The sequence below is a fragment of the Tenrec ecaudatus genome, chromosome 7 (assembly GCF_050624435.1).
Source record: "Tenrec ecaudatus isolate mTenEca1 chromosome 7, mTenEca1.hap1, whole genome shotgun sequence".
Taxonomy (NCBI): domain Eukaryota; kingdom Metazoa; phylum Chordata; class Mammalia; order Afrosoricida; family Tenrecidae; genus Tenrec; species Tenrec ecaudatus.
The window spans coordinates 90,440,961-90,464,157 of NC_134536.1; the positions used below are offsets into that span (position 1 = coordinate 90,440,961).

General features: G+C 39.6%; 1 protein-coding gene across 1 annotated transcript in view; it reads left to right on the top strand.

Annotated features, from left to right (window-relative positions):
- The window catches only part of SNAP91 (synaptosome associated protein 91), a 150,166-nt gene that overhangs the window by 32,078 nt on the left and 94,891 nt on the right, over positions 1–23,197 (top strand). The window contains exons 3-5 of the mRNA XM_075554822.1: positions 20,130–20,272; positions 20,939–21,014; positions 21,790–21,892. Coding sequence (XP_075410937.1) covers positions 20,130–20,272; positions 20,939–21,014; positions 21,790–21,892 — 322 coding nt within the window. The remainder of the gene's footprint in view (positions 1–20,129; positions 20,273–20,938; positions 21,015–21,789; positions 21,893–23,197) is intronic.

Below are 23,197 nucleotides of genomic sequence, written 5' to 3' on the forward strand. Positions count from 1 at the left end.
TTGGCACAGTGACTCTGTGTATTCTTTCCATCTTCTTTTGATAATTCCTGCATCAGTCTAAATTTTGCCCATGGAGTCTTTCGGGATGGCAACTCGAGGCTTGAATTTTTTTCTTGAGTTCTTTCCATTTCAGATATGATGACCATGTTCTTCCCTTTTGGTTTTGTAACTCTAGCTCCTCACCCCTTTCAGCATCATATTCTACCTTGTGTTCTCTAGCTGCCCTTTGGAATTTCTGGTTCATCCTTGATGACATCCTTTCTTTCACTTGCTTTAGCTACTCTCCTATTAAGAGCAAGTTGCAGAGTTGTTCTAACATCCACTTTGATCTTTTCTTTCTTTCCTGCCTTGTAACGAATGACCTTTTGCTTTCTTCATGAATGGTGGTCTTGATATCCTCCCCGCACTTATAAGGTCTTCTGTCATTAGTGATCAAGGCAGCAAATCTGCCATTGAGATGTTCTCAAGATTCCGGTGAGGGAGATTCCAGGCTGTGCTTTTGTCCTCGTGGATGTGTTTTTGTTTCAGCTTCGTCCTGAACTTGCATGTGGGCAGTTGAGGGTTTGTTTCACGGTCAGTCCCAGCCTCATTTTAGCTGCCGATACCGAGCGACTCCAGCATCTCTTCCCACAGATGTGGTCTGTTTGATTTCCATGTAGTCCATCTGGAGAATCCATATGTACAGTCCTATTTTGTGCTGTTAAAAAAGGTATTTGCTAGAAACAAGTTGTTGGTCTTGCAAAATTCTCTCATGTGATGTCCAACTTCGTTTTTATCACCAAGAATGTCTTTTCCAACGACTCTTTTTTCCTCTGTTTCCCAATTTTGCATTCCCATTACCAGTAATTATCATTGCATCTTGATTTCACGTTTCATCAATTCCAGACAGAAAATGTTCATGGAATTCTTCAATTTTTTTCACCACTAGCTCTTGTGGTTGGTGCTTGAGTTTGAATAATAGTTGTATCGATTTGGATTTTCTTGAATTCGGGTACTTATAATCCTTTCACAGATAGCATTGAACTTCAAGCTAGAACTTGAAGAGTCTTCTTTGATGAGGAATACAAGGCCGTTTCTCTTGACTGTCATTCCTGGCAGAGTAAACCAGATGATTTTCTCATTCAGAATGGCCAACACCAGACCATTTCAGCTCACTAACTTCTAGTATACTGAGCTTTGGGCATTCCATTTTATTTTCGACACCTTCTTATTGTTCTAGATTCATACTTGATACAGTCTAAATTTCAATTATTAGTAAATTTTTCCTTCCCAATTTGAGTTATGCCCCATCAGCAAATGAAGGTCTGGAAGGCTTTCTTCCTGTAGGCTTTATTCCATTCACATTATGTTCAACTTTACTTTGAGAAGGAAGCGCTTCTTAGTCAAACTTTCTCTCCCTTCTGACCCGAAGGGCTCCTCTTCCAGCACTTTGTCCGGCAGAGTTCTGCGTCTACTTAGTAGGCCTTCAGTATCCGACAATGTCGCGATGCTATGCATCACGTCATCAGCAGCTCTGAAATGTTTTCTGTCCTCGCAAATGGACAGCTGGTTCCTTCTTGTAGTCTCTTCTTGTAGTCTGTGCATAGTCTGTCTGGAAGCTCTGCTGACACCTTTTCACTTTAGGTGACTCTGCTGGCATTTGAACGTCAAGTGAACATAACTTCCAGCATCACAGCAACTCCCAAGGGCCCCCCTGTCCCCCCCACCCCCCGGTACTACAAAGTGACAGACAAGTTACAAGAATAAAAATGGACCATAATTGGTCATCTTTTGTAAAGGTTATTGTGTCCAGAATTGATTGCTGATTGATAAATACCTGTCTGCTTTACCTCTCAGCCCTAATACTTTAATCTGTGCTATAGAGTTGATGCCCAAAGTATATTCATTTAGTTACTTTTTATTCTTTAGCATTCTCTACTTCCAAGCACAAATCTTCTCTTTCTCCTGTGTGTTTCCCCCTAATATTTTCTAAAATGCCCCCCAGCCCCAGCTTGACAGCAATATCTATCATATTGTAATGTGTAGATTAATCTGATTGTGGGCTTTTATATATGTGACGAACCATTTCTATCTCAGAAATCTAAATGAACCAGAGAAAGAATTAGAGACTTCAGAACTAGACCTTTACCCCTCTGGCCTTTGAAAAGTTGTAAGACGGCATGTTACTCCATGGGGCCTACAGAGGCGGGAAGACTCCTCAGAAGCAATGCCTTGGTGAGAATGAAAATGCAGGCCAGTCCTATCTGCAGAATTCAAGAGGAAAATGTGAGACCAGGAGTAGAATGGTTTGATGGGATATTGTGGGCATCTACAGAAAGAAATTATTAGGTTGATCTAATTGCACGTTTTGTTAAACCATTTTGACTGACAAAATGGTAATTTAGTATGGTTCAATCTAAGTGCTCTTGATTCTAAATTTATTTGTGAAACCAAAATCCAGAGACGACTTAAATCCTTAAATTTTTTGTGAGAACCCTTTTTGTTTGTAAATCTCATCTGGTTAGAATACAGGTGTATATCCAATCTTTACAAATTCTTATTCTTTCAACCTGGTAATTTGCTCATGACCCAAACTGGAGAAGAGAGTACTCACAAACTGGGGCAGCTTTCATGAGAGGTGCAGCCTAGTTCAAGCCCGAAGGCCTCCAAATTCTTACTCTAGATAAGCAGTTCTCAATTATAGACACTTTAGCACCTGTCTCACCTAAGGGACCTTTGAAAATGCCTATCAAAGTTCTTTTGTAAGTATATTGGCAGGTAGTGGGAAGAGACCAGGAATGCTGCTACAAAGCCTACAATGCACAGAAGAGTCTCTACCCCAGACCCCCACCCCTGCCCACACACAACAAAGCATTATTTGGGCAGGGATGTAACAGAGTAATTGATTCTAAGAGGGAAGGAACCAAAGCAGCATGACAGCTTAAAGCCCTAGCCTTCCTTGTTCCTTTTGAATTATAGAGTTAGTGAGAGTCTACTGGTATAGTTACTAATATGGATAAACTTCCAAGCACAGATTCTGTACAGCTATGGATGAGAAAGGCGTTATGACATGAAAAACTCTTTCGTCTCAAATTTTTCTACTTTACTGATATAGATGAGCAAGGTCTGACTTTTCTTTAGTATTAATTGGCAATTTGACCTAGAAGGCTTTGTAACTATGCTTGATTACTATAAAGAATTCTTAAAACTGTAACTTTATATAGAGGTATCCTTATAAAGAGCTGATAAAAATTGAGTAGAAAGCAAGTAGAAAGCAAATGTTTTGAAGATGAGGGCAACAAATGTACAGATGTGCTTGACACACAATGGATGTATGTGTGGATTGTGATAAGAGTTGTACGAACTCCCAATAAAATGACTAAAAAATAAAGCATTATCTGTGTTATGGGATAGATACACATATTTTGATTTGACTTAATTTTATGGAAAGAAATGGAAGCAGACATGTGTAGTATGCCATTTCTTGTTGACAGTTATGAATACTAAGACTTTTTAAATGTTAGAAATAACTTTCCTCTATCATAACACTCTTATTAGTATTTCAGTTCTCCGGGCATCTCACTAACCTCTATGATCATTGTGTGCCTAAAGTATAGTGAAGCATGGGACCGCGCTCCTGGAGAAAGGACTTGTTGTTAAGGGGCTTCTAGAAGTGAAAATGCATTGCGTTCCATTTTGAGACTTCGGGAGGGCCTTTCCAGTGACACCCCTCAAGCTGTAGCGGGACTGGGCATTTGAACCTGCTCTCCCGCTGGGCAGCAGAGTGGGGTGAGTGGTCAAGTAAGCACTCTAGCTGGGAGTGTGGAGGGAAAGTGTGATCATGAGGGCAGGGGCCTCAGGAGTTGGCCTACTGGTATACTTCCTGCTACGAACACGCTGTCTTTACAGGGCTGTTTTTTCTCCATGTTTGCTCACCACTAAATGTAGTCTCAATGCCTTACCTTCTGTATTTCTAAAGAAGGTGTGAAACACGCTTTGCGTTATTACTCTTTACAGGCAGGTTATACATGTAAGAAAGACTCAGTAAGAATGAAATTTGCATCCCTTTGTTTCAGAAAGTTCAGAAAGAAAAATAGACTTTGGTTTTTCCTGCACAATTCATCCTAGGAAGTAGGTTGGTTTCCAAAGAACGGAAACTGCAAGGCTTTGGGTAAGACCAAGAGGATGGAATTACTGCTCAGAGGTGTTGCTGAGGATTCTTTGCTAGGGCAGGACCAGCAGTGGACTAGAGAACACATCAGCCCTGGCATAGCCTTGGAGGGAAAACTGGGCCTACCATTTGAGAAAGATCCTAAAGATTACCCTGTAGATATAGAAAAAGAAAAGAAAGCTCCAGGTGCCTCAAGTAGGAGTGGTCATACCAGGAACCTAGTTAACGGTAAAAAACAGCCTCTGTGAGTAGGGGAGCGTGACTGGAAGAGAATGCTGATGCATTTGCATCTCTGCTGCTTGAGTCCTATGAAACACCACTTACCCCTCTGATGTAAGGGCACTCTGGAAGTTGGCATTGAGTGTAAAGTTAACTGGAGATAAAGATATATTTTTATGTGATAATAGATTAGGAAAAGATGGGAGCTGGGCTGTGATAAGATCATGAAAGATTTAGGTTACATATTTAAAAGGTATGCAGGGTTGTTCAGTGCTGGAATATAGTAAATGTATTCCCATGATAAATTCTTCTCTACAGACCCCAAAAGTACTATTGTTAGGGTAATTAAAACCCATTAAGGTTCTTTTAGTGAAAATTTTTATATGTATGGGTATATGTTGTACAGAGAGAGGGAGAGAGAGAGAGAGAGAGAGAGAGAGATGTGTGTAAGTAAAAATGTATTGCTACAAAATTACTCAAAAAATATTGTAAAAATCAAAATTATTGTCTCTCACCACGTCTTTGACCTGAGCCTATCCATGTCTGAAGGCAATATTTCCACCCTCTAGTCTTTCCTCAAATAGTTATGTGTTCTTCTACTTACACCATCGTAGTTTGAATATCCCCCCAGGACTCACATTACGCTCCTTTGAAAATTCTCTGAATTTTCAAAGCCTGAAGGAGCAAGATCAAGGCTTTCGGACAGATAGGGTAAGGCATTACAATGAAATTCTCTTAACATCGCTCTTTTTAAATTTTTTTAAAATTTATTTTATTTTATTATCCTCAAAGAATGAGCAGGTCACTTCTTGTGATGGGGAGATAAATCCCTGGCACAACTTTCCTAGCCTTTTCAATTTTCTTAAAATTTCTTCATAACAAGTTCTATCATTGTCCTGTGTCCACTGAGAATATCTTCCAAAACAGTCACCATCCCTTCTGAGCAGAACTCTCCGCATTGAAATTATCTTGTGCAGATCAGTCCTCTTAGAAGCCACAGTTCTGATCGGGCTTTTCAGCAGCCGCTCTGCAGGAGAAAGGTGAGGCTTTCTGCTGTCATAGACTTAAAGTCTCCGAAATTCACAGAGGCAGTTCCATAATCAGAGTCTCATAGTTCTATGGAGTCACTATGAGTCAGAATCAACTCAATTGGCAGGCAGTTTGGTTTTGTCACTTGTTCTTAATGAGACTTAGACAAGTTTCTGAGTGAAAGAATTTGTCTATAGCAATCACTGATTTCAGGGACATATTTCAACATGCTCTGTTTGGAAAAATGGATGCATATGGGAAATGAAATACTAGTAGTGATACTTCTTTTTCTTGCTTTCATATATATAGCAAGTTAGTGGAGAAAGTCCATTAATGTTTAATTTCATTTATCTCCAAATTTCTAAAACATCTTCATGTTCACACACACACACACACAAATTTTAAGACCATCATATTAATAGAACATTTACCTGACACACTTGAAGACTAGACATAGGTAATTGATCATGATATAGCCGTAGCAGGAAATGAGAAACCCAAGTTGCACGTATCTTCTAAAATCTCCTTAGCAACCAAATCAGCAAAGGCCATCCTTCCAGAAATTAGTGCCAGCTTAGAGAACTGACTTGAGATTGATAGTGGATTGCCCAGGACACCAAGATCTTCCATTTCAGTGGTCTATTACAAATGGCCCTCTGCTACTTTTATACTACCATCTAATTTTTATTATCCTCATAAAGTTTTGTTTGTATAATTATTATTTCATGGGCAAAATACTTTGGAGAAACCCATGATAATTTATAATAAAACACCTGGGAGAGGTTAAATTGAAAGCCATATAGTATTACGGATGGTAGACATACATGATTATTTCCCTGTCATAGATGAAGACTGTAAGGATCCAAGAAATCATGATTTCTTATTGTTTCCAGTCACATTGTTTGTGTCAGAATCAACTGTGTACAGTTCCCACATCCTTTTGCTGTGGAGTCACTTCTGACTCATAGTGACTCTGTACATCAGAGACTGCAGGAAGAGCAGTGGGGACCTGCAGGGTGTGTGCCTGTCGGACATGAAGGCTGAGGACTAAAAGGGTCTAAGTGCTGTTAGATCAGCAGGTCCTGGGATATGGAACCCTGAAAGAAAAGGGGTTTGGGCTGAAGGATTATAATAGGTCCTGCCAGCTGTTTATTTAGCCAGAAAGTTTTTCATCTACTCTGGGTCAAGACATCAGTTAGACTTGGGATTATATATATATAGTCTCTCTCATGGAGAAAATGACAGAACCATTGGTTCCAGGGGAGGGGGTGGAGATGGGAGGGGAGAACGAGGGGGAGGTGAATGGTGAGCCAATAATGACAGGAACAGGGGGAGAATAAGGGTTATAAAATTGACAGGAGGGTATACCATTTCTCGTTGGGTGAGAGGATTTACTGAGGTGAACAAGGGTGAGCATAATAATGGGACAGAAGGAACAAAAAAGAGGACAGAAGAAAGCAAAAATTTATACAGAGATATAAATGTAGATATATAAATATGTAAATATTTTTCTATAAATACAGGTGTATTTGTTTATACATGCACATATATGTACATTCAATAAGGAAGCAGGTAGACTTTGGGCCTCTACTAAAATGTCACCAAAATACAAAAACAGTTTGTTCTAATAAAGTGGCACTGTCACTTTCCCTAAACAATCACTGGAGATAAAATGGATGCATAAGCAAATGGGATGAAGAAAGCTGATGTATTAGTCTGGGTACTTTAGAGAAACAAATCCACAGAAACTCATGTATAAGAGAAAGTTTTATATAAAGGTTGAGTGAGCATCAAGAAAACATCCCAACCCAGTGCTGCCCAAGCCCACAAGTCCAACACTAACCCATATGTCCAACACCAATCCACAAAGTCCTCCTCCATCTCACAAAGCAGATGCAATGATGCTGACTGCAGGAGGAAAGCTGGGTCAATGAATGTGTAAGCATCTCAGCGCTGGCAGGGGGCTCCACACAGCTGCTCCAGCACCCAGGGCTGCATCGGGGTAGGTCCATGTGACTTCTCCTTGGGGATGCCTTGCAGGAAGTCAGCCTTGCCAGCTGAAGCTGGGAACTGCTAAGGCAGCTGCACCCTGCTCAGACCATCACAAAGCAAGAGACCCGAGAACTCTAAAGGTGAGGCTCACCAAGCCATTTATCCCTCTGCCCTTCAGTTAACCCCACATGTGTTTATTGGCCAGGGTGGCACAAAAAACTAACTCACCTGGCTATTAAAAAACATAGCCTCTGGGGTCTTAAAGGCTTGTAGTCAAGCAAGCAGCCATTGAGCAGGGAAGCAACAAAGCTCACATGCAAGAAGCATACCAGTCTGTGTGATCCTGAGGTGTTGGCAGAAATAGGTATCAGAAGTTCAAAAACAAACAATCAAGATGTGAAGGTGCATGGACAAAGTGGAGATCCCAAACCCACCTGCAAGACTATTGGGCAGGCCCTCACAGAGGTGCTGTGTCGGGGTTGGGAGGGGAAGAGGGGGAGCGGGGGAGGGGAGGAATTCACGCTGTGGTATAGCACTGATGAAACTCACAATTATCCTCTGGTTCTTTAATATTTCCTTCCCTTACTATTAAGGCTTACATTTCACCTCATTAATACTGTTAGACCTATGTAGGTTCAGGCATATAAGTACGATTGTTCATTGCAGAAATGCCATGATAAATGACCCTACAGAGACAGCAATGGGAGCAATGATTCCCTGAACATACAGGAAGAGACGGGGTGGGGAAGGGGGAGTTGATCGCAATGATGGCTGTATAACTCCAATTGAGGGGAGCAAATAACAAAATCTTGGTGGTGAAAATAATATGTAATATAATAATAATAATAATATATAATAATAACAACAAGGGTGGGAGAGGGAGGGGAAAAAAGGGAGCCGACCTCAAAGAGTTCAAGAAGAAAGAATATGAGATGGGTTAATTAGGGTGTGAGGTAGTATCGATGAAGAACACAGCTTTCCCCCAGATCCTGGATGCTTCCTCCCCCCAACTACCATGATCCGAATTCTACCTTGCAGGGCTGGATAGGACAGAGGCTGTACACTGGTACATATGAGGGTTGGAGATACAGGGAATCCAGGGTGGATGATACCTCCAGGACCAAGGGCGTGAGGGACGATGCTGGGAGAGTGGAGGGTGAGTGGGTTGGAAAGGGGGAACTGATTACAAGGAGCCACATGTGACCTCTTCCCTGGGAGAGGGACAGCAGAGAAGGGGGGAAGGGAGACCCCGAATAGGGCAAGATATGACAAAATAACGAGGTATAAATTACCAAGGGCATATGAGGGAGAGGGGAAAAGGGAGGGAGGGGGGGGAAAAAAGAGGACCTGATGCAAGGGGCTTAAGTGGAGAGCAAATGCCTTGAGAATGATTGGGACAGGGAATGTATGGGTGTGCTTTATACAATTGATGTATGTATATGTATGGATTGTGGTAAGAGTTGTTGGAGTCCCTAATAAAATGTAAAAGAAGAAAAGAGAAAAAAATGATTAGGGCAAAGACTGTACAGATGTGCTTTATACAATTGATGTATGTATATGTATGAACTGTGAAAAGAATTGTATCAGCCCCAATAAATTGTTAAAAAAAAAAAAGAAGAAAGAATATGTTTTGAAACGGATTGTGGCAGCAATTGTACAATTATGCTTGAAGTATTTGAATTATGGAATTTCATGACATCTGTAAGAGCCCCCAATAAAGCGGTGTGCCGTCAGGTGGGTGACCATTCCAACGAAGGACTAAACACTGCAACAATTTATCGTCGCCCTTCACAGGCGGTCTGGAGGTGCGGCAATCCAGCGTTTGATGGGCAGCACAGACCCAGGTGCTCTCCATGGTTCCGCTCTTCCACCTTTCACTTGGTGAAGTCGATTTTCCCGTCTCAAGATGACCGTACTATCACACCCACATTCCGATGAGTGAATTAAAAAAGAAGTGGCCTATTTGCTTTCGGTTATTATCCCTCTCCATTTATGAAAAAGGAAAAAAAAATCCCCCAGGTGAGTTCAGTAGACTGTCACTCACACGTGCGTTTCGGAAGCAGGGAAGCAGGAATTCTTCAGTGGTACTGTGCAGTGTGTGTTGGGTTGTTAGCCACTAAGTTCATGCTTCAAGTGCTCCCGTAAAGTGGAACTGGAGTTGGAAGACTTGTCACTGAACACATACTTATTTTTCTATCCATCTTTGTCACTCTCTCACTTTCCTCTGTCTTCACTCCCAATTACTGGGGGTCCCTTGCCTTGGTAAGGTCAGAGTTATATCCAAAGGTATGGTTACTGACTCTGGAGCACATGAAAGGATGGCTTCAGAGTTTTGTCAGTCACTTAAGGCTCACAAATAGGTCAGTTAGAGGCGCAAACTCCAGCGCCCTTTCAAAGTGAACTTTATAAATTACTGGTCTTGACTCTTCTGACCAAATTGTGCCGGGAGGTATTGACTATCCTGCCCCCATCTGCTGCAGTACCAGGCTGTGCAGAGCTTCAAAGAGTTAGTATCAGTGCCTACCACCGATACTCTAAAAACCCAAAGTGGCACGTCACTTTTGCTTGGTAGTGGAAGGAAAAAAGAGTAGCTCATGTACCAACTCTTATCGGGCTTTAGACTGGTAGAAAATCCTAGTAGAAAACTGTGAGAGAAAAACAGATGTACGGTTTCTGAAACTCCATATAGGATCCTTGTAAGTTGTAATTGACACGGTGGCAGGGGTTTATTTGTAATGGGATGTAGGGGAGGGAAAATTCTGACAGCAAGAAGGCAGGGGAAGAAATATCTAAGGGTGAAACCAATTAAATCAATTGTCAGGGAGCCCGTTCTACTCTAGTATGTCAGACTACACATGCTTCACAAGTGTTTCAGTGGCTGCTTTTAGTGTAAGTAAACCACCCAGCCTTTCTTCCATGTTGCCGCTGCATAGACTGGAACCAGCAACCTTTTGGTTGGCCACTGAGTGTGTTAACCAGTGTACCAGGGCCTCGAGCTGCTAGCAAGGCAGCTATTCACGTCTGTCAGTTGTACTGCACCCAAGAACGAAAACATAACAATTCTCTTCATCATTCTTGTTTATATTACCCAAACCTAAAGGATTTGGTTTTGCTTACAAAGTTGCAAGGGGGCTTCAGAAAGTTCATGGGAAATTTTTCATTTTCTTTTCACTCTATTTTTCCATGAGCCTTTGAAAGCTCTCAGTCTTAGTTCCCTGATGCTGATAACTTCCAGAAAGGATGGAAGAGAGAAACAGAAAGAAAAATATAAAAGTGAAAGAAACTGTACTTAAAAATGTTGCACATACATATGACTTAGTTCCTGTAACAAATACTCTGAGCTAATATTATATGTGGAGCCCTGCTGGCATAGTGGTTGCGCATTGGGCTGAAATCCATAAGGTCAGCAGGTCAAAACCACCAGATGCTCTGCAGGAGAAAGGCAGAACTTTCTACTCCCGTAGAGTCACAGTCTCAGAAACTCAGAGGGGCAGTTCTACTCTGTCCTATGGGGTCACTATGAGTCAGTATTGACTCATTGGCAATGAGTGAGAATATGATATGTCATGGATATATTTTAATGATCATTAGCATGCCGTTGGACTTTGGTCTATGGCTTTTTATCACTTTCTGTTAATGGATGCACACGTTTAGGCAATGACTATAATATAAAAGAGTGATCAATCGGTTTCTTTGCTGGTATTCTGTCTTAGGAAAATTGCTTTCCTAGTAGGGATTGGCAATCTAGTAATTAAATATACAGAGAGATTTAAAAATGTAATAGAGGATGCCTTTCTAAATTTAGCTAAAGTATACACATATATAGAAAAGAGAGACTAGCTCTTTCTGTTTAATTTGGTGATTCAGTTGTGTCCAGCAAGAAAAATGGAAATAACTAGGGCTAGGACACCTAATATCAATTTTAGTATGAAAATATCTTCAGACTGAACCAGATAAAGCTATCCTAATCTTACCCAGTCACTGCCACCGAGTCAAATCTGACTTACAGCGGTCCCAATGGGCTAGAGAAGAGCCACTTCATAGGGTTTTCCATGCTGTGACTCTTTATGGAAGCAAACTGTCTTATCTTTGTCCCACAGAGTGGCTCGTGGATTTGAGCCACTGACCTTTTGGCTCATAATAAATGCTTAATACTAAGCATTTAACCACCTGTACCACTTATTCTGACTTACTGGACTTTGAACTCCCACAAAGGAAAGGGATTGGTGTGTGAGGTAAGGATTAATACTTATGACGTAGCTTTCATGTAAGAAAAATTGTAGAGGCCTGTGGAGTAGGGATTAGCACAGATGGCCTCGTTTCGAGATGAAAAGCGAAGCCTCAGAGTACCCATTTGAGGACACTGTTAGGAAGAGACTTCATGGAGGACATAGTAATTGAGATGGGCCCTGTAAGAGGAGACCTCAGTGGGCAGAGTAAGGAGGTGCAGGCCATTCTAGGTAGTGAGACACAAGTAGTTTTGCTCGGGCACAGTTGTAGCAGGAAGGGGTGAGGAAGAGAACAGAATCTTTGAATGAATGACCTCCTATTTATTGTTGAGGGATTAGTATTTAATTTCATGGGTGGCAAGAGGCCCTGGAGGGTTTTGAAGCTGGTGGACTGCTATACTGTGTGCAGAAAGACACGCTTGGGAAGTTTAGTTCCAACAAATAAATAGTCAAGCCTCTTTGTATTGCACTTCATTTTATTGTGCTTCCCAGATAGGGTTTTGTGGTTTTTTGTTTTTTGTTTTAATTGAAGGTGTGTGGCAACCTTGAATTAAGCAGTGCCGTTTTTCAACTAATGTGTGCTTACTTTGTGTCTCTGTGAGATAGTTTGGTAATTCTTCAACAATTCTTTGACAGTACTTCAAAGTGGTAATGAAACAGTGTTACATATGTATGCAAAGAAGAAGAGAAATCAAAAAGAAAAAGGAAATGCCAAAGAATTGCAATGGTCCTTCCCTATTCCTGGATCCTGCATCCACAAATATAACCAAGCATTGATCAAAAATATTCAGTGGACAGGGCCAGTGAAGTAGTCAAGTCAACCCCTCAAAGGCTAAGAACAAAACATAAGAAGGAACTCTTCCCATAGCATTTATATTATATTAGGTATTTTCCATAATCTAGAGATGATCTAAAATAGGAACATGTTTAGCTAATATGCAAATATTGTTGTTGTTTTTAAGTGATACCAAGTTGCTTTCACTTACTAACTTTAGTCCTTTCTGTTCCTGATACACTAGGAGACTCAGCTATCTATATTCCTGCTAGCTCACTCAAAGTGACGCTATGCACAGCCGAATGACATGCTGGTTCTGTGCCCGACTCACAGATGTCACATTTAAGCCCAGTGTCGTAGCCACTGTGTATAATCTAGCTCATGAAAGGGCTTCTTCTTATTCTCTGACCTAACTTTACAAAGCATAGTGTCCTTTTTCAGGGACTGGTCATTCCTGATAACACAACCAGAGGATGTGAGATGAAATCTCTCCATCCTTGCTTCTAAGGAGAATTCAGACGGCACCTTTTTCAAGATGAGCGTGTCTTGTTCTTCTGGCACTCTGGAGCACGTTCAACATTTGTCACCAACACCGTAATTCAGTGCATTCCTTCCTAGCCAGTTCTCCTTGCCATGGCCCTGCTTTCACAGACCTGTGAGACAAGTGAAAATGCCCCGGCTTGGGGCAGGCACATGCTCGTTTGTAAAGTGCTGTCTTTGTTCTTTCTTGCTTTAAATAGGTCATGTGCAGGAGATTTTCCCAATGCAATGTCATTTCATTTCTTTATGCTTCTTCCATGTGCGTCGACTGTGGAGCTCAGTGAAATGAAATCCTTCACTACTTCAATCTTTTCCCCCATCTATCATGCTCTGTTGATCTCATTGTCAGGATTTTGGTTTCCTTTACTTTGAGTTGCAAACCATACTCAAGGTTGCATATATTCTTTGATATTCATAAGCAGGTGGTTTAAGTCTTCCTTGCTTTCAGCAAGATAGTGTCACACATTGTTAATGTAGTTTCCTCCAATCCCAACGCCACGGGCTTCTTCAGAACAGGCCACACCAGCATGCAGCTCGAATAAGTACGCTGGCAGGATGCAAACCTGAAGAACACCTTTCCTGATTTTAAACCAGGCAGCATCCCTGTGTTCTGCTCCAACAACTGCCTCTTGGGCTGTGTACAGGCTCGGTGAAGTGTTCTGGAACTCTCTTTCTTTACCATGCCAGCGATCATTGCTATGATCTGCACAGTGTTTTGCATAGTCAATAAACATAAACAAGCATCTTTGTGGTATTCTTTGCTTTCAGCGAGAGCTCTCTGATATTAGGATGATGGATGATAGGCCTGGGTGCGCGTCCTCTGGGGACTCCAGCTTGAGTTTCTGGCAGCTCCCTATCGATGTGCTGCAGCAGATTTGGTTTTGTTTCTGTAATTGCCCTGAACAAAATTTTACTAGAATGTGATCTTAATGATATTTTCCAGTAATTGGTACATTGTTCTGGGTCACTTTTCCTTGGAATGGGTACAAATATGGATCTTTTCCATTTTTAGTTGGCCCGGTAGCTATCTTCTATATTCCTTGGACTAGAATAGGGAGTGCTTTCAGTACTTCGTCAGCTTGTTGAAATATTCCAATTCTTCAGTTCCTGGAGCCTTGTTTTGTCTAATATCTTCAGTTCAGTGTGGACTTCTTTCTTCAGTGCCATTAATTACTGATCATGTGCGCCTCCTGAAGTGGCTGCTTGTCAACCCCCTTGGGTTCCCATTGTCACTGCATATTGTTGCCATCTTCTTTTGATTTCTCCTGCATCGTTCAATATTTTGCCTATTGAACATATCTAAGAGAGAAGACTTGTATCTCAACAATAAGAAAACATTCCAATAAAACTGGACAAAGAATGAATGCAAATAGCGAAACATGATGATGAAAACCACATGGGCTGCTAGTCTCAAGGTTGGCAGTTTAGACGCATCAGCTCTCCAGGAAAACAACGAGACTTCTGCTCTCATAAAGAGTGATCGCCTCACAATCCCTACAGAAGGTTGCTATGAATCAGAATGGATTCTGTGGCAGTGGGAAGAGACAGTGGAGTAAAAGATGTTTAGGGGAAGGAAGAATTTTAAAAGGGTATAAAGAATCTCTTTAGAGATTGTGGAAGGGTTTATTTTGATTTTGATGATGAACATACATTGTCATATGTATCATGTCAAATGTATCAGACAGTATACTTTACATGTGCAGATTTTGTATGTAAATTATGCTCAATAAAGCTGGTTTTAAAAACTACCCCAAAGGTACCAAATCTGCTTTCCTAAAGTCAACTTTCAGTTCAAAGGAATCAGGCATGACGTGTTTAGCATTTAGATTCCCATAGTTGCCAAGAAAGGTTATAATTTGTTTCCGTTTATTTTTTAATATTCTTAAAATGAAATTCTGTTAATTGGCAAGGAAAAATTCACATCATCTGTTGGTGAGGATAAGTTGGTGTAATCACTATGTAACAGTAGCTTCATTCTAGCTGTGTAGCAAGGACAGCAGTTTTCAAACTATTTCATCTTAGGATTCCTTTGTATCCTGTTACTGGGGAATCAAAGAGCTTTAGCTCATTGTGGCTCATACCTGAAAATAATATTGTAGTTGCCCTGGTGGCACTGTTGGATAAGCATTGAACTGCTAACCTCAAGGTGGGGGGTTCAAACCCACCAGAAAGATGAGTCTGTCTACTGCCATGATGATCTACAAAGCCTCTCAAACCCAACACAGGGTTAGTGTGAGTCAGAATTCACTCAATGGCGGTGAGTTTTGTTTGTTTTAGTTTTGGTATTAGAAATTAAAATAGAAAATATTTAAAACTTTCATTTATTTGAAAACAAACTATTAAACATGATCACACAAACAAGACTTTTAGGGAAAATATGCATTCTCTAAAACAAAACAAATCATAATAATGGTATTGTGTTACATTTTTTTTCTTTTTTTTCTGTTTATTTTTTTTATTTTAACAATTTATTGGGGCTGATACAATTCTTTTCACAGTTCATACATATACATACATCAATTGTATAAAGCACATCTGTACAGTCTTTGCCCTAATCATTTTTTTCTCTTTTCTTCTTTTACATTTTATTAGGGACTCAAACAACTCTTACCACAATCCATACATATACATACATCAATTGTATAAAGCACATCCATACATTCCTTGCCCCAATCATTCTCAAGGCATTTGCTCTCCACTTAAGCCCCTTGCATCAGGTCCTCTTTTTTTCCCCCCCTCCCTCCCCTTTCCCCCCTCCCTCATATGCCCTTGGTAATTTATACCTCGTTATTTTGTCATATCTTGCCCTATCCGGAGTCTCCCTTCCCCCCTTCTCTGCTGTCCCTCTCCCAGGGAAGAGGTCACATGTCCTAATTTCTTTGTTGGATAGCTGACAGAAGATTTGTAACAACCGTTTCTATACCCATTATGTTGGGATATATATTGTTTTGGTTGAAATATGCAAGAGGAGAATCCATCCTCACACAGTACATACATAGCTAGAAACAACTTTTTAGAAAATGTGTTGATAATTTTCTTTGATATACACTAAGAACTTCCAAATAGCTTCTTAAATATAAGTTGCAATGTTGAACTGAAACCACATTAATGAAATTTTGTCTAGTGTTAATTTAAAATCCATTGGTGTGTCGTGTTCTTTGAGTTGTTTACTCATACGTAATTTTGTAACATTTTGAAGTAGTAATTTTAAAAACATAGATTCACTGAGTTTTTCACATCTTCTGCGTATTGACATATTTCATTTTTATTATATGACATGATATTCTTTAATATCACCAATGATCTTATCAGAAAGTTTCCAAAAACTCGGAATGCTTACTTGGCAAACAGTTTTCTAAAATTCTAATTTACTTTTTTTTTTTCTGAAGCTGGAGCTAAAATTCTAATTTTCATTTGAAAGTTTGAATTTTATTGTTGGCAACCAATAGTAGTGTTTATTTTCTTTAAAGTGATCAGTTCACTTTCTTTAATTTCAAGAAAATGTCAGCTGACTGCCAGATCTGACACACTACCTCATGCTAACGTGCCATGATTTGAAGTCTGCCAGTTTTTCTTGCCAGTGAAGATGGCATCCCATCAGAAAATGCTCAGTTCAGCTGACAATTCAAATGCTGTTTTTGAGGCAACTGCGGGTCAGTGTTCTCTATCAGAAGTGCTTTAGGTGTACCTTCCATTTGGTCATGTAGAACAAGGTCAATGAACTTTTTCTAAAAGGATCAGATAAGAAATATTTGAGGCTTTGTGGACCAATGAGTGGAATTTGAATCAGTGTCAGGACTAGTCAACTATTTCATTATAGTGTGAAATTGCCATAGGCAATAAGTATACAAATTTGGACAAGGTTGTATTCTAATAAAACTTGATTTGCAAAAAACAAGAAGCAGACCAGATTTGCCCATCAAATGGAGTTAATTTTGAATAAAATTAGTAACTTTTTGGCTTCATCAAAGGTATTTTTTTGTAAAAACTGATTTTGTGTGTGTGTAGAGTGCGATGATGGTGTGATTTGGTGTCACTGACTTAATACTAGAAATTTTAACCTCCGTTGCTTTTGTTTGGCTATAGAAGAGTGTTTCCAATAGCATTATTTCTAACGACAGAAATCCAGAAATAGCTCAAACAGTTGACAAAGGACAGATAAATATCTTAGCTTTTGCTGTCAGAGGAAACAAATGATATGCAGCCACAAGTGACAGACCAGATGACACCTATAAATAAAATACTGAATTAATGAAACAAATCACAGAAGATAATATACTTTGTGATACTATTAATATGAAGAAGGAAAAGCAGATAAAGCTAAATATTACTTAGAGAAATTTTTAACATATGCCAAGTTTGTTTTGTTTAAAGGCAAAATTCATCTCAGTAGTTAACATCTTTATTTATTTCTATGCAATACAATTTAAAATCCAGAGCGATTTGTGTCAGCATTGTATCCTCTCACCATTCTGATCAATCTGTATGCTGAGCAAATATTAGAGAAGCTCATCTACAGGGAGAAGAAAACGACAAGAGGATTGGAGAAAGTAATAGTATTTATAAGATTCCAAACCAGAAATGTAGAAGTCCTCAAGATTCTCTATTTTCCTGAACTCCACTATTCATTTGCTCACCGGAAAATCTTGCCGTAATATTTCTTATCTCTTCACTTTTATTCATTATCTCCAACAACTGCCTCTTTTAAAATTCATGGTCAGCTCCTCTCTGACTCTCAACCTCGGCTCTTTTTTCATCTCATAGTATATATCCTTTCAAGGAGAGGTGACCACCTTTATCCTTACCTCTACTGTACCTTGCAGATGTACCTAGCTGAATTATGTGGTGGACTACAAAAACCAAACCATAGTGGTACTTTTCGCTAAAAAAAAAAAAAAAAAAAACTTCCAGTGACTTTCCGTTGCCCGTTGAGTGAAGTTCAAACTCTTTAGTGGCAGAGACTGAGTGTCCTTACCGGCCATTCCCTCTCCCTTGGCTGAAGTGACTCCCCAACACCTGCCCTCACACCATCACTTTGCCTATCTGCAATGGTCACTCAAGCCCTTCCCCTCTCTCGTGCTGAAGGGGATTCTTTCGGATGCCCTCACATGTCTCCAGACCCCAGGAAACCTCTTCATTCTCTGCTGTGCTCAGAATGAAGTGTGTGTCAAACAGTGTTCACATGTATTTTGAGGACTTGCTCTGTTCAGACTGTTTGTGATCCTGACAGTAATTCTGAAAGGTAAGAATTGTGACCCTCGTTTCAAAGGTTAACGTGTGAGATGAACAGAGGGTAAGTAATTTGCTCCTGGGTGTACGTACACCTGCTCACCTGGGGTCTGGGAGTGTGCTCTTTCTACTCTATCGCATTGGCTCTTTCTGTTCCTCTCTCGGGGATTTTTCTGTTACCTGAATGCATGTGTGTTTTCTGATGAGCGATCCATTGCTATATCCCCAGAGTCCAGTTTAAAAGTAAATCTGACTGACAAAGAATTCCATGTATAAAGTAGTGCCATTATAGAGATTCAGAGAGAAGTGTTATAAAGAATTAACTCTAGCTTTCACTAAAATAGGGGCTTTAAAATAGATTTTATTCAACAAATGCTTACTGTACATGGTGAAGCACTGTACACTGGTATGGCCACTTCATGAGAGGACGTTTGAGAGCTCTGTATGAGAGGATGCTAAGACAGGTGCACATCTGATCTGAGTACCGAGCAGGAAAAGAATCCTTGGGGCTGAAGGCCGAGAGAGGCGCTGCATGGGACTGCATTTGAGAGGGATCGGGAAAGAGTTCCTGAGGCAAAAGAGGAAAGTACTGTGGGGCAGGGCATTCTGCAGGGCAATAGGGATGATAACTGGAATTAAAAAATAAATGTAATGCAAGAAATATACCTGAGCTAGCCCATGTAGAGTTCAAAACGATTGCTGACAGCCTTTATTCTAGAAGTGAAGTGCCATTCAGCGAGGAAGCACAATTTTAAAATATCTTCTGTATTGTGTAATATAGGACAGAAGCAGAGAAATGCATAAAACAAATGTCTAACTGAATGATTGCTGACTGGATTTTGAGTAGGAAAAAGATGGGTTTGTGTCCACATGTGTTGCATGGACTTCCTAGGAAGTGAGTATCACATGTAGTTCTCTGCCTGCTGGGTGTGACTGTAATAGAAGCCTTGCTATCTGTTGTCCTGACCAGGTCATCCCCTGCTGTTGAAAGCACTTTCAGGTCACACTGCCCCATTGTAGCTTAGCTGTTGCTCCTTCTCACAGAATATTTGCTTGCCTTAATTTGTTTTTGATAGCAATAACCTACTTTTCTGAATGTTGGGTACCAGTAAGTCTTTCTTTTACCTAAGGTACGCCTGAAATGATATCAATAGTATATAGCTGTGGGCCACAACGTTATTGTAAAGGTAAACTTAGATCAGATTTGATTTATGCATAAGGGGTATTTTATGAAGGCCTGTATGGGTATAGGGGTGTTCTCTAAGCTTTTATCACCTGCTCTGCTCTGCCCTGCCCTCAAGTGACAAGTGTCGGTATCAGCATCCATCACATTGAAAGTTCTCATGAAGTACACTTTTAACTAAACCAAAAGCACGAAATCAAACCCAGTGCCATCGAGTGATTCCAACACCTAGCAGCCCTCTAGGACAGGATGGCACTGCCCCTGTGGGTTTCCATGACTGTAACTCCTTACAAGCGGAGAAAGCCTCGACTTTCTCCCACAGAGCGGCTGGTGCTTTCGAACTAGTGACTTTGCTGGTAGCAGCCCCCCAAAATACATATGGAATGTATGGACAAGTATGTATGGAAATTCATGTATGGAATGCATGGAAACAGTGTCCACATGTTGGAGACATTTTGCTAGGTATAATGAAAAAGATTAATGTGAGGCTTAGCTCTCATGGCATTCATAATTTTTAAGATTACATTGATAGAAGCAAACATAAGATTCAGAAGAGGGAATAGAGGAGAATTCAGTACAAAGGTCACACTCCAGAATAAATGAATACATTGGGTAATTAATGTATTTTAGTGTCCATATATAAAAATACTACAATTTAATATATTTAATATTTTATCAGCTATGGTCAAAATTATTTGGTAGCCTTCTTGCAATAAATGTTTGAATTTTGAAATGAGTTCTCATATGCAATAGTAATACCATTGGTATCTTCTGTTCTCCTAGATTTGATCCAGGCCACCAACGAGACCAATGTGAATATTCCTCAGATGGCAGACACGCTCTTTGAGCGAGCAACGAACAGCAGCTGGGTGGTTGTATTTAAAGCTTTAGTGACAACACATCATCTCATGGTGCATGGAAATGAGGTAAACCGGTAACTGAAGTATAGGAGTTTCCATTGATGTTTGGTGGGGAATGGAGGCTTTTATGGAAGTCTATGCTAGGATTTTGAAAATTGTTTTTTGGTAGGGAAGGGAGGCTTTTATGGATGTCCATGGCTTATTTACCTACAGTTTTTAGTTTTTTAATCATTATAATCATCTCATTCTAATTTTCTATTTAGCTACTTCTCAAAAATTAGATTAGGTATTATATTGGAAAAATTAAAATATTAACATTATTAATCCTAAAATTCATATGCAGTGTACATATATTGAGCAAAAAGAATGATATGCTGGGTTTTTATCTCCATAGGAAGCATTCTGCAGAAAAATTAATGTCATAGAAATGTTTACTTTTGGAAAATACAGATAAACTTTTTAAAAACTCATTTATATGGAATACCTCTTGAATTCAATTAATGTCCAGTGTTTTAATTATATGCAGAAATAACAGCTCGTATAACTTCGTTCTAATTCAGTGAAAAATATTTAAAGTTCTCCTCACCTAGAAATTCAGTTAACTAGAAAGCTTTATAACTGAATAAAAGAAATCTCAGTGAGAATATGTAATAACTTTTCCTCTGGTATCAGAAATTGTTTAAAGGCATGATTTGAGAGAATGGTTCTTATATTCTAATTTTTGTTTTTCAGAGATTTATTCAGTATTTGGCCTCTAGAAATACACTATTCAATCTCAGCAACTTTTTGGATAAAAGTGGATCACATGGTGAGACTGCTTTTGTGATATGTTAAGTAATACGTATTATAGGCATACTCAGACCTATTAGATTCACTTTATACTGTTTTGCTAATGCTTTTAATGCTGAAATAAAAATGTTCAAAGTGCAGTGATAAATCTAAAATCATTGGAACCAATAGGCCCAATGTAAAATGTAAGAGATTTATAAAAACTATATAAAATAATTTTGAAATATTTAATTCTAGACAACTCAGCATATAAAATACATTAATTTTATTCTTGTAATTTTCAGTATTTTTATAAAGAGCAACAATGGGTATACTAGACCCACATTTGTGTATCTTATAAAGGGATGATAGGAGACATGAATTGAAAGGTGCTTTTCCAATTAAAGAAAATATGATACCAGTCTTAGACATTTTGTTTGTGAATTGATGGGGTTTGAACTGGAATTATTCACCAGATTTACTGGTTGTATACTATGTATTAAGGGTATACCGAGCCAGTGGATACAGTATTAAGTCTGAAACAGGCTTATATTTGAAACAGTGAATGAAAATAGGAAGAAAATAAAATTAAAAAGACATTCTGTTCAAGATAATAGTACAGCTAACTTGAATAGTGTCAGTGATTCATATCAAAAGTGTTTTTATCTGGAAATAGCGTAGATGTTCATTGAAGCTGGTACCTGATACACTTATTGGATTTTAGAATTATCTACATTTAGGGAGCTAAAATTTTTACTACTAAATAAAGCACAATGGAAGTAGTTCATTAATCAGCTTTATACCCCCCCCCACAGGCTATGATATGTCTACCTTCATAAGGCGCTACAGTAGATATTTAAATGAAAAGGCTTTCTCCTACAGACAGATGGCATTTGATTTTGCCAGGGTGAAGAAAGGGTATGTTTTTTCTTTCTCATATTTCTTTGAGCAGAATGAATTCTTGTATATTTGATTTAATCAATAAATAATTCAATAATAATCTTATTGAAGTTAACTTTGGAGTTGGATATGAATTGCTTTATTTATAGCATCATGCAGAAAATATTATTTGCTTCTTAGTATTGATGTGGTTACTATTTTACTTGTTCAAATTAATTCAAAAATCTAAACCATTCATTACCAACCAAAACCAAAGCCATTGCTGTTAAGACAATTCCAACTCAGAGTGACACTATAGCAGGGTAGCACTTCCCCATAGGGTTTTCAAGACTTTAAATTAGGGGTCCTCAAACTATGACCTGCAGGCCACATGTGGCCTGCCGAGGACATTATGTGGCCCGCCGGGTGTTTTTGCCCCGTTTTGTTTTTTACTTCAAAATAAGATGTGTTAGCCGGGCTCTGTGGTGCAATGGACAGCAGCACACTGTACTCTGAACTCTTCCAAAGAAGTGTTTCAAATAAGATATGTGCAGTGTGCATGGGAATTTGTTCCTAGTTTGTTTTTTTTTTAAACTATAATCCATCCAACGGGCCTGAGGGACTGTGAACTGGTCCCAGGTTTAAAAAGTTTGAGGACCCCTGGTCGATCTTTGCTGACGCAGACTGTTCATTGTTCTGAAGAGCAGCTGGTGGGTTCAAATCCTCAGTCTTAGGGTTTGCAACAGCATGCTTCACCACTGCACCACGAGGGCCTCTAAACACAAACATGCTCACTCACATACACCTGTGTATGTATATGTCTGCATAACCCCAAACCCATTGCCAGCAAGTTGATTCTGCATCATAGGGACCCAACATCAGGTTTCTGAGGCTGTGAATCTTCATTGGAGCAAATAGCTTGGTCTTCTCTTGCAGAGTGGTTGGTAGGTTTAAACCTCTGATTTTATGGTTACCAGTTAGCCTTCCAACTCCTAACCCACAGCACCACTAGGAATATGTTCATAATATAATATTTCATATATGTGTATAAAGAATAGTGAAAAAACAAACCAAACTATCGTGAAAGCAGTACCACCAGAAGCTCCTTAGAAGCAAGGATGGCCAGCAGTTGTTTTTGTAATTGACAGTGGTGAGAGTTTATCCCATGTGCTTTTGACATGTTGTCAGGAGAGCCCATTCCCTGGAGAAGGACATCATGCTTGGCATGGTAAAGGGTCAGCGATAAAGAGGAAGGTCATTAAGACGATGGGTTTGCCACAGGCTAGCCCAGGCCCGGCAGTGTTTCTTTCTGTCGTTCAGAGGGTTGCTCTGCATCAGAACTGA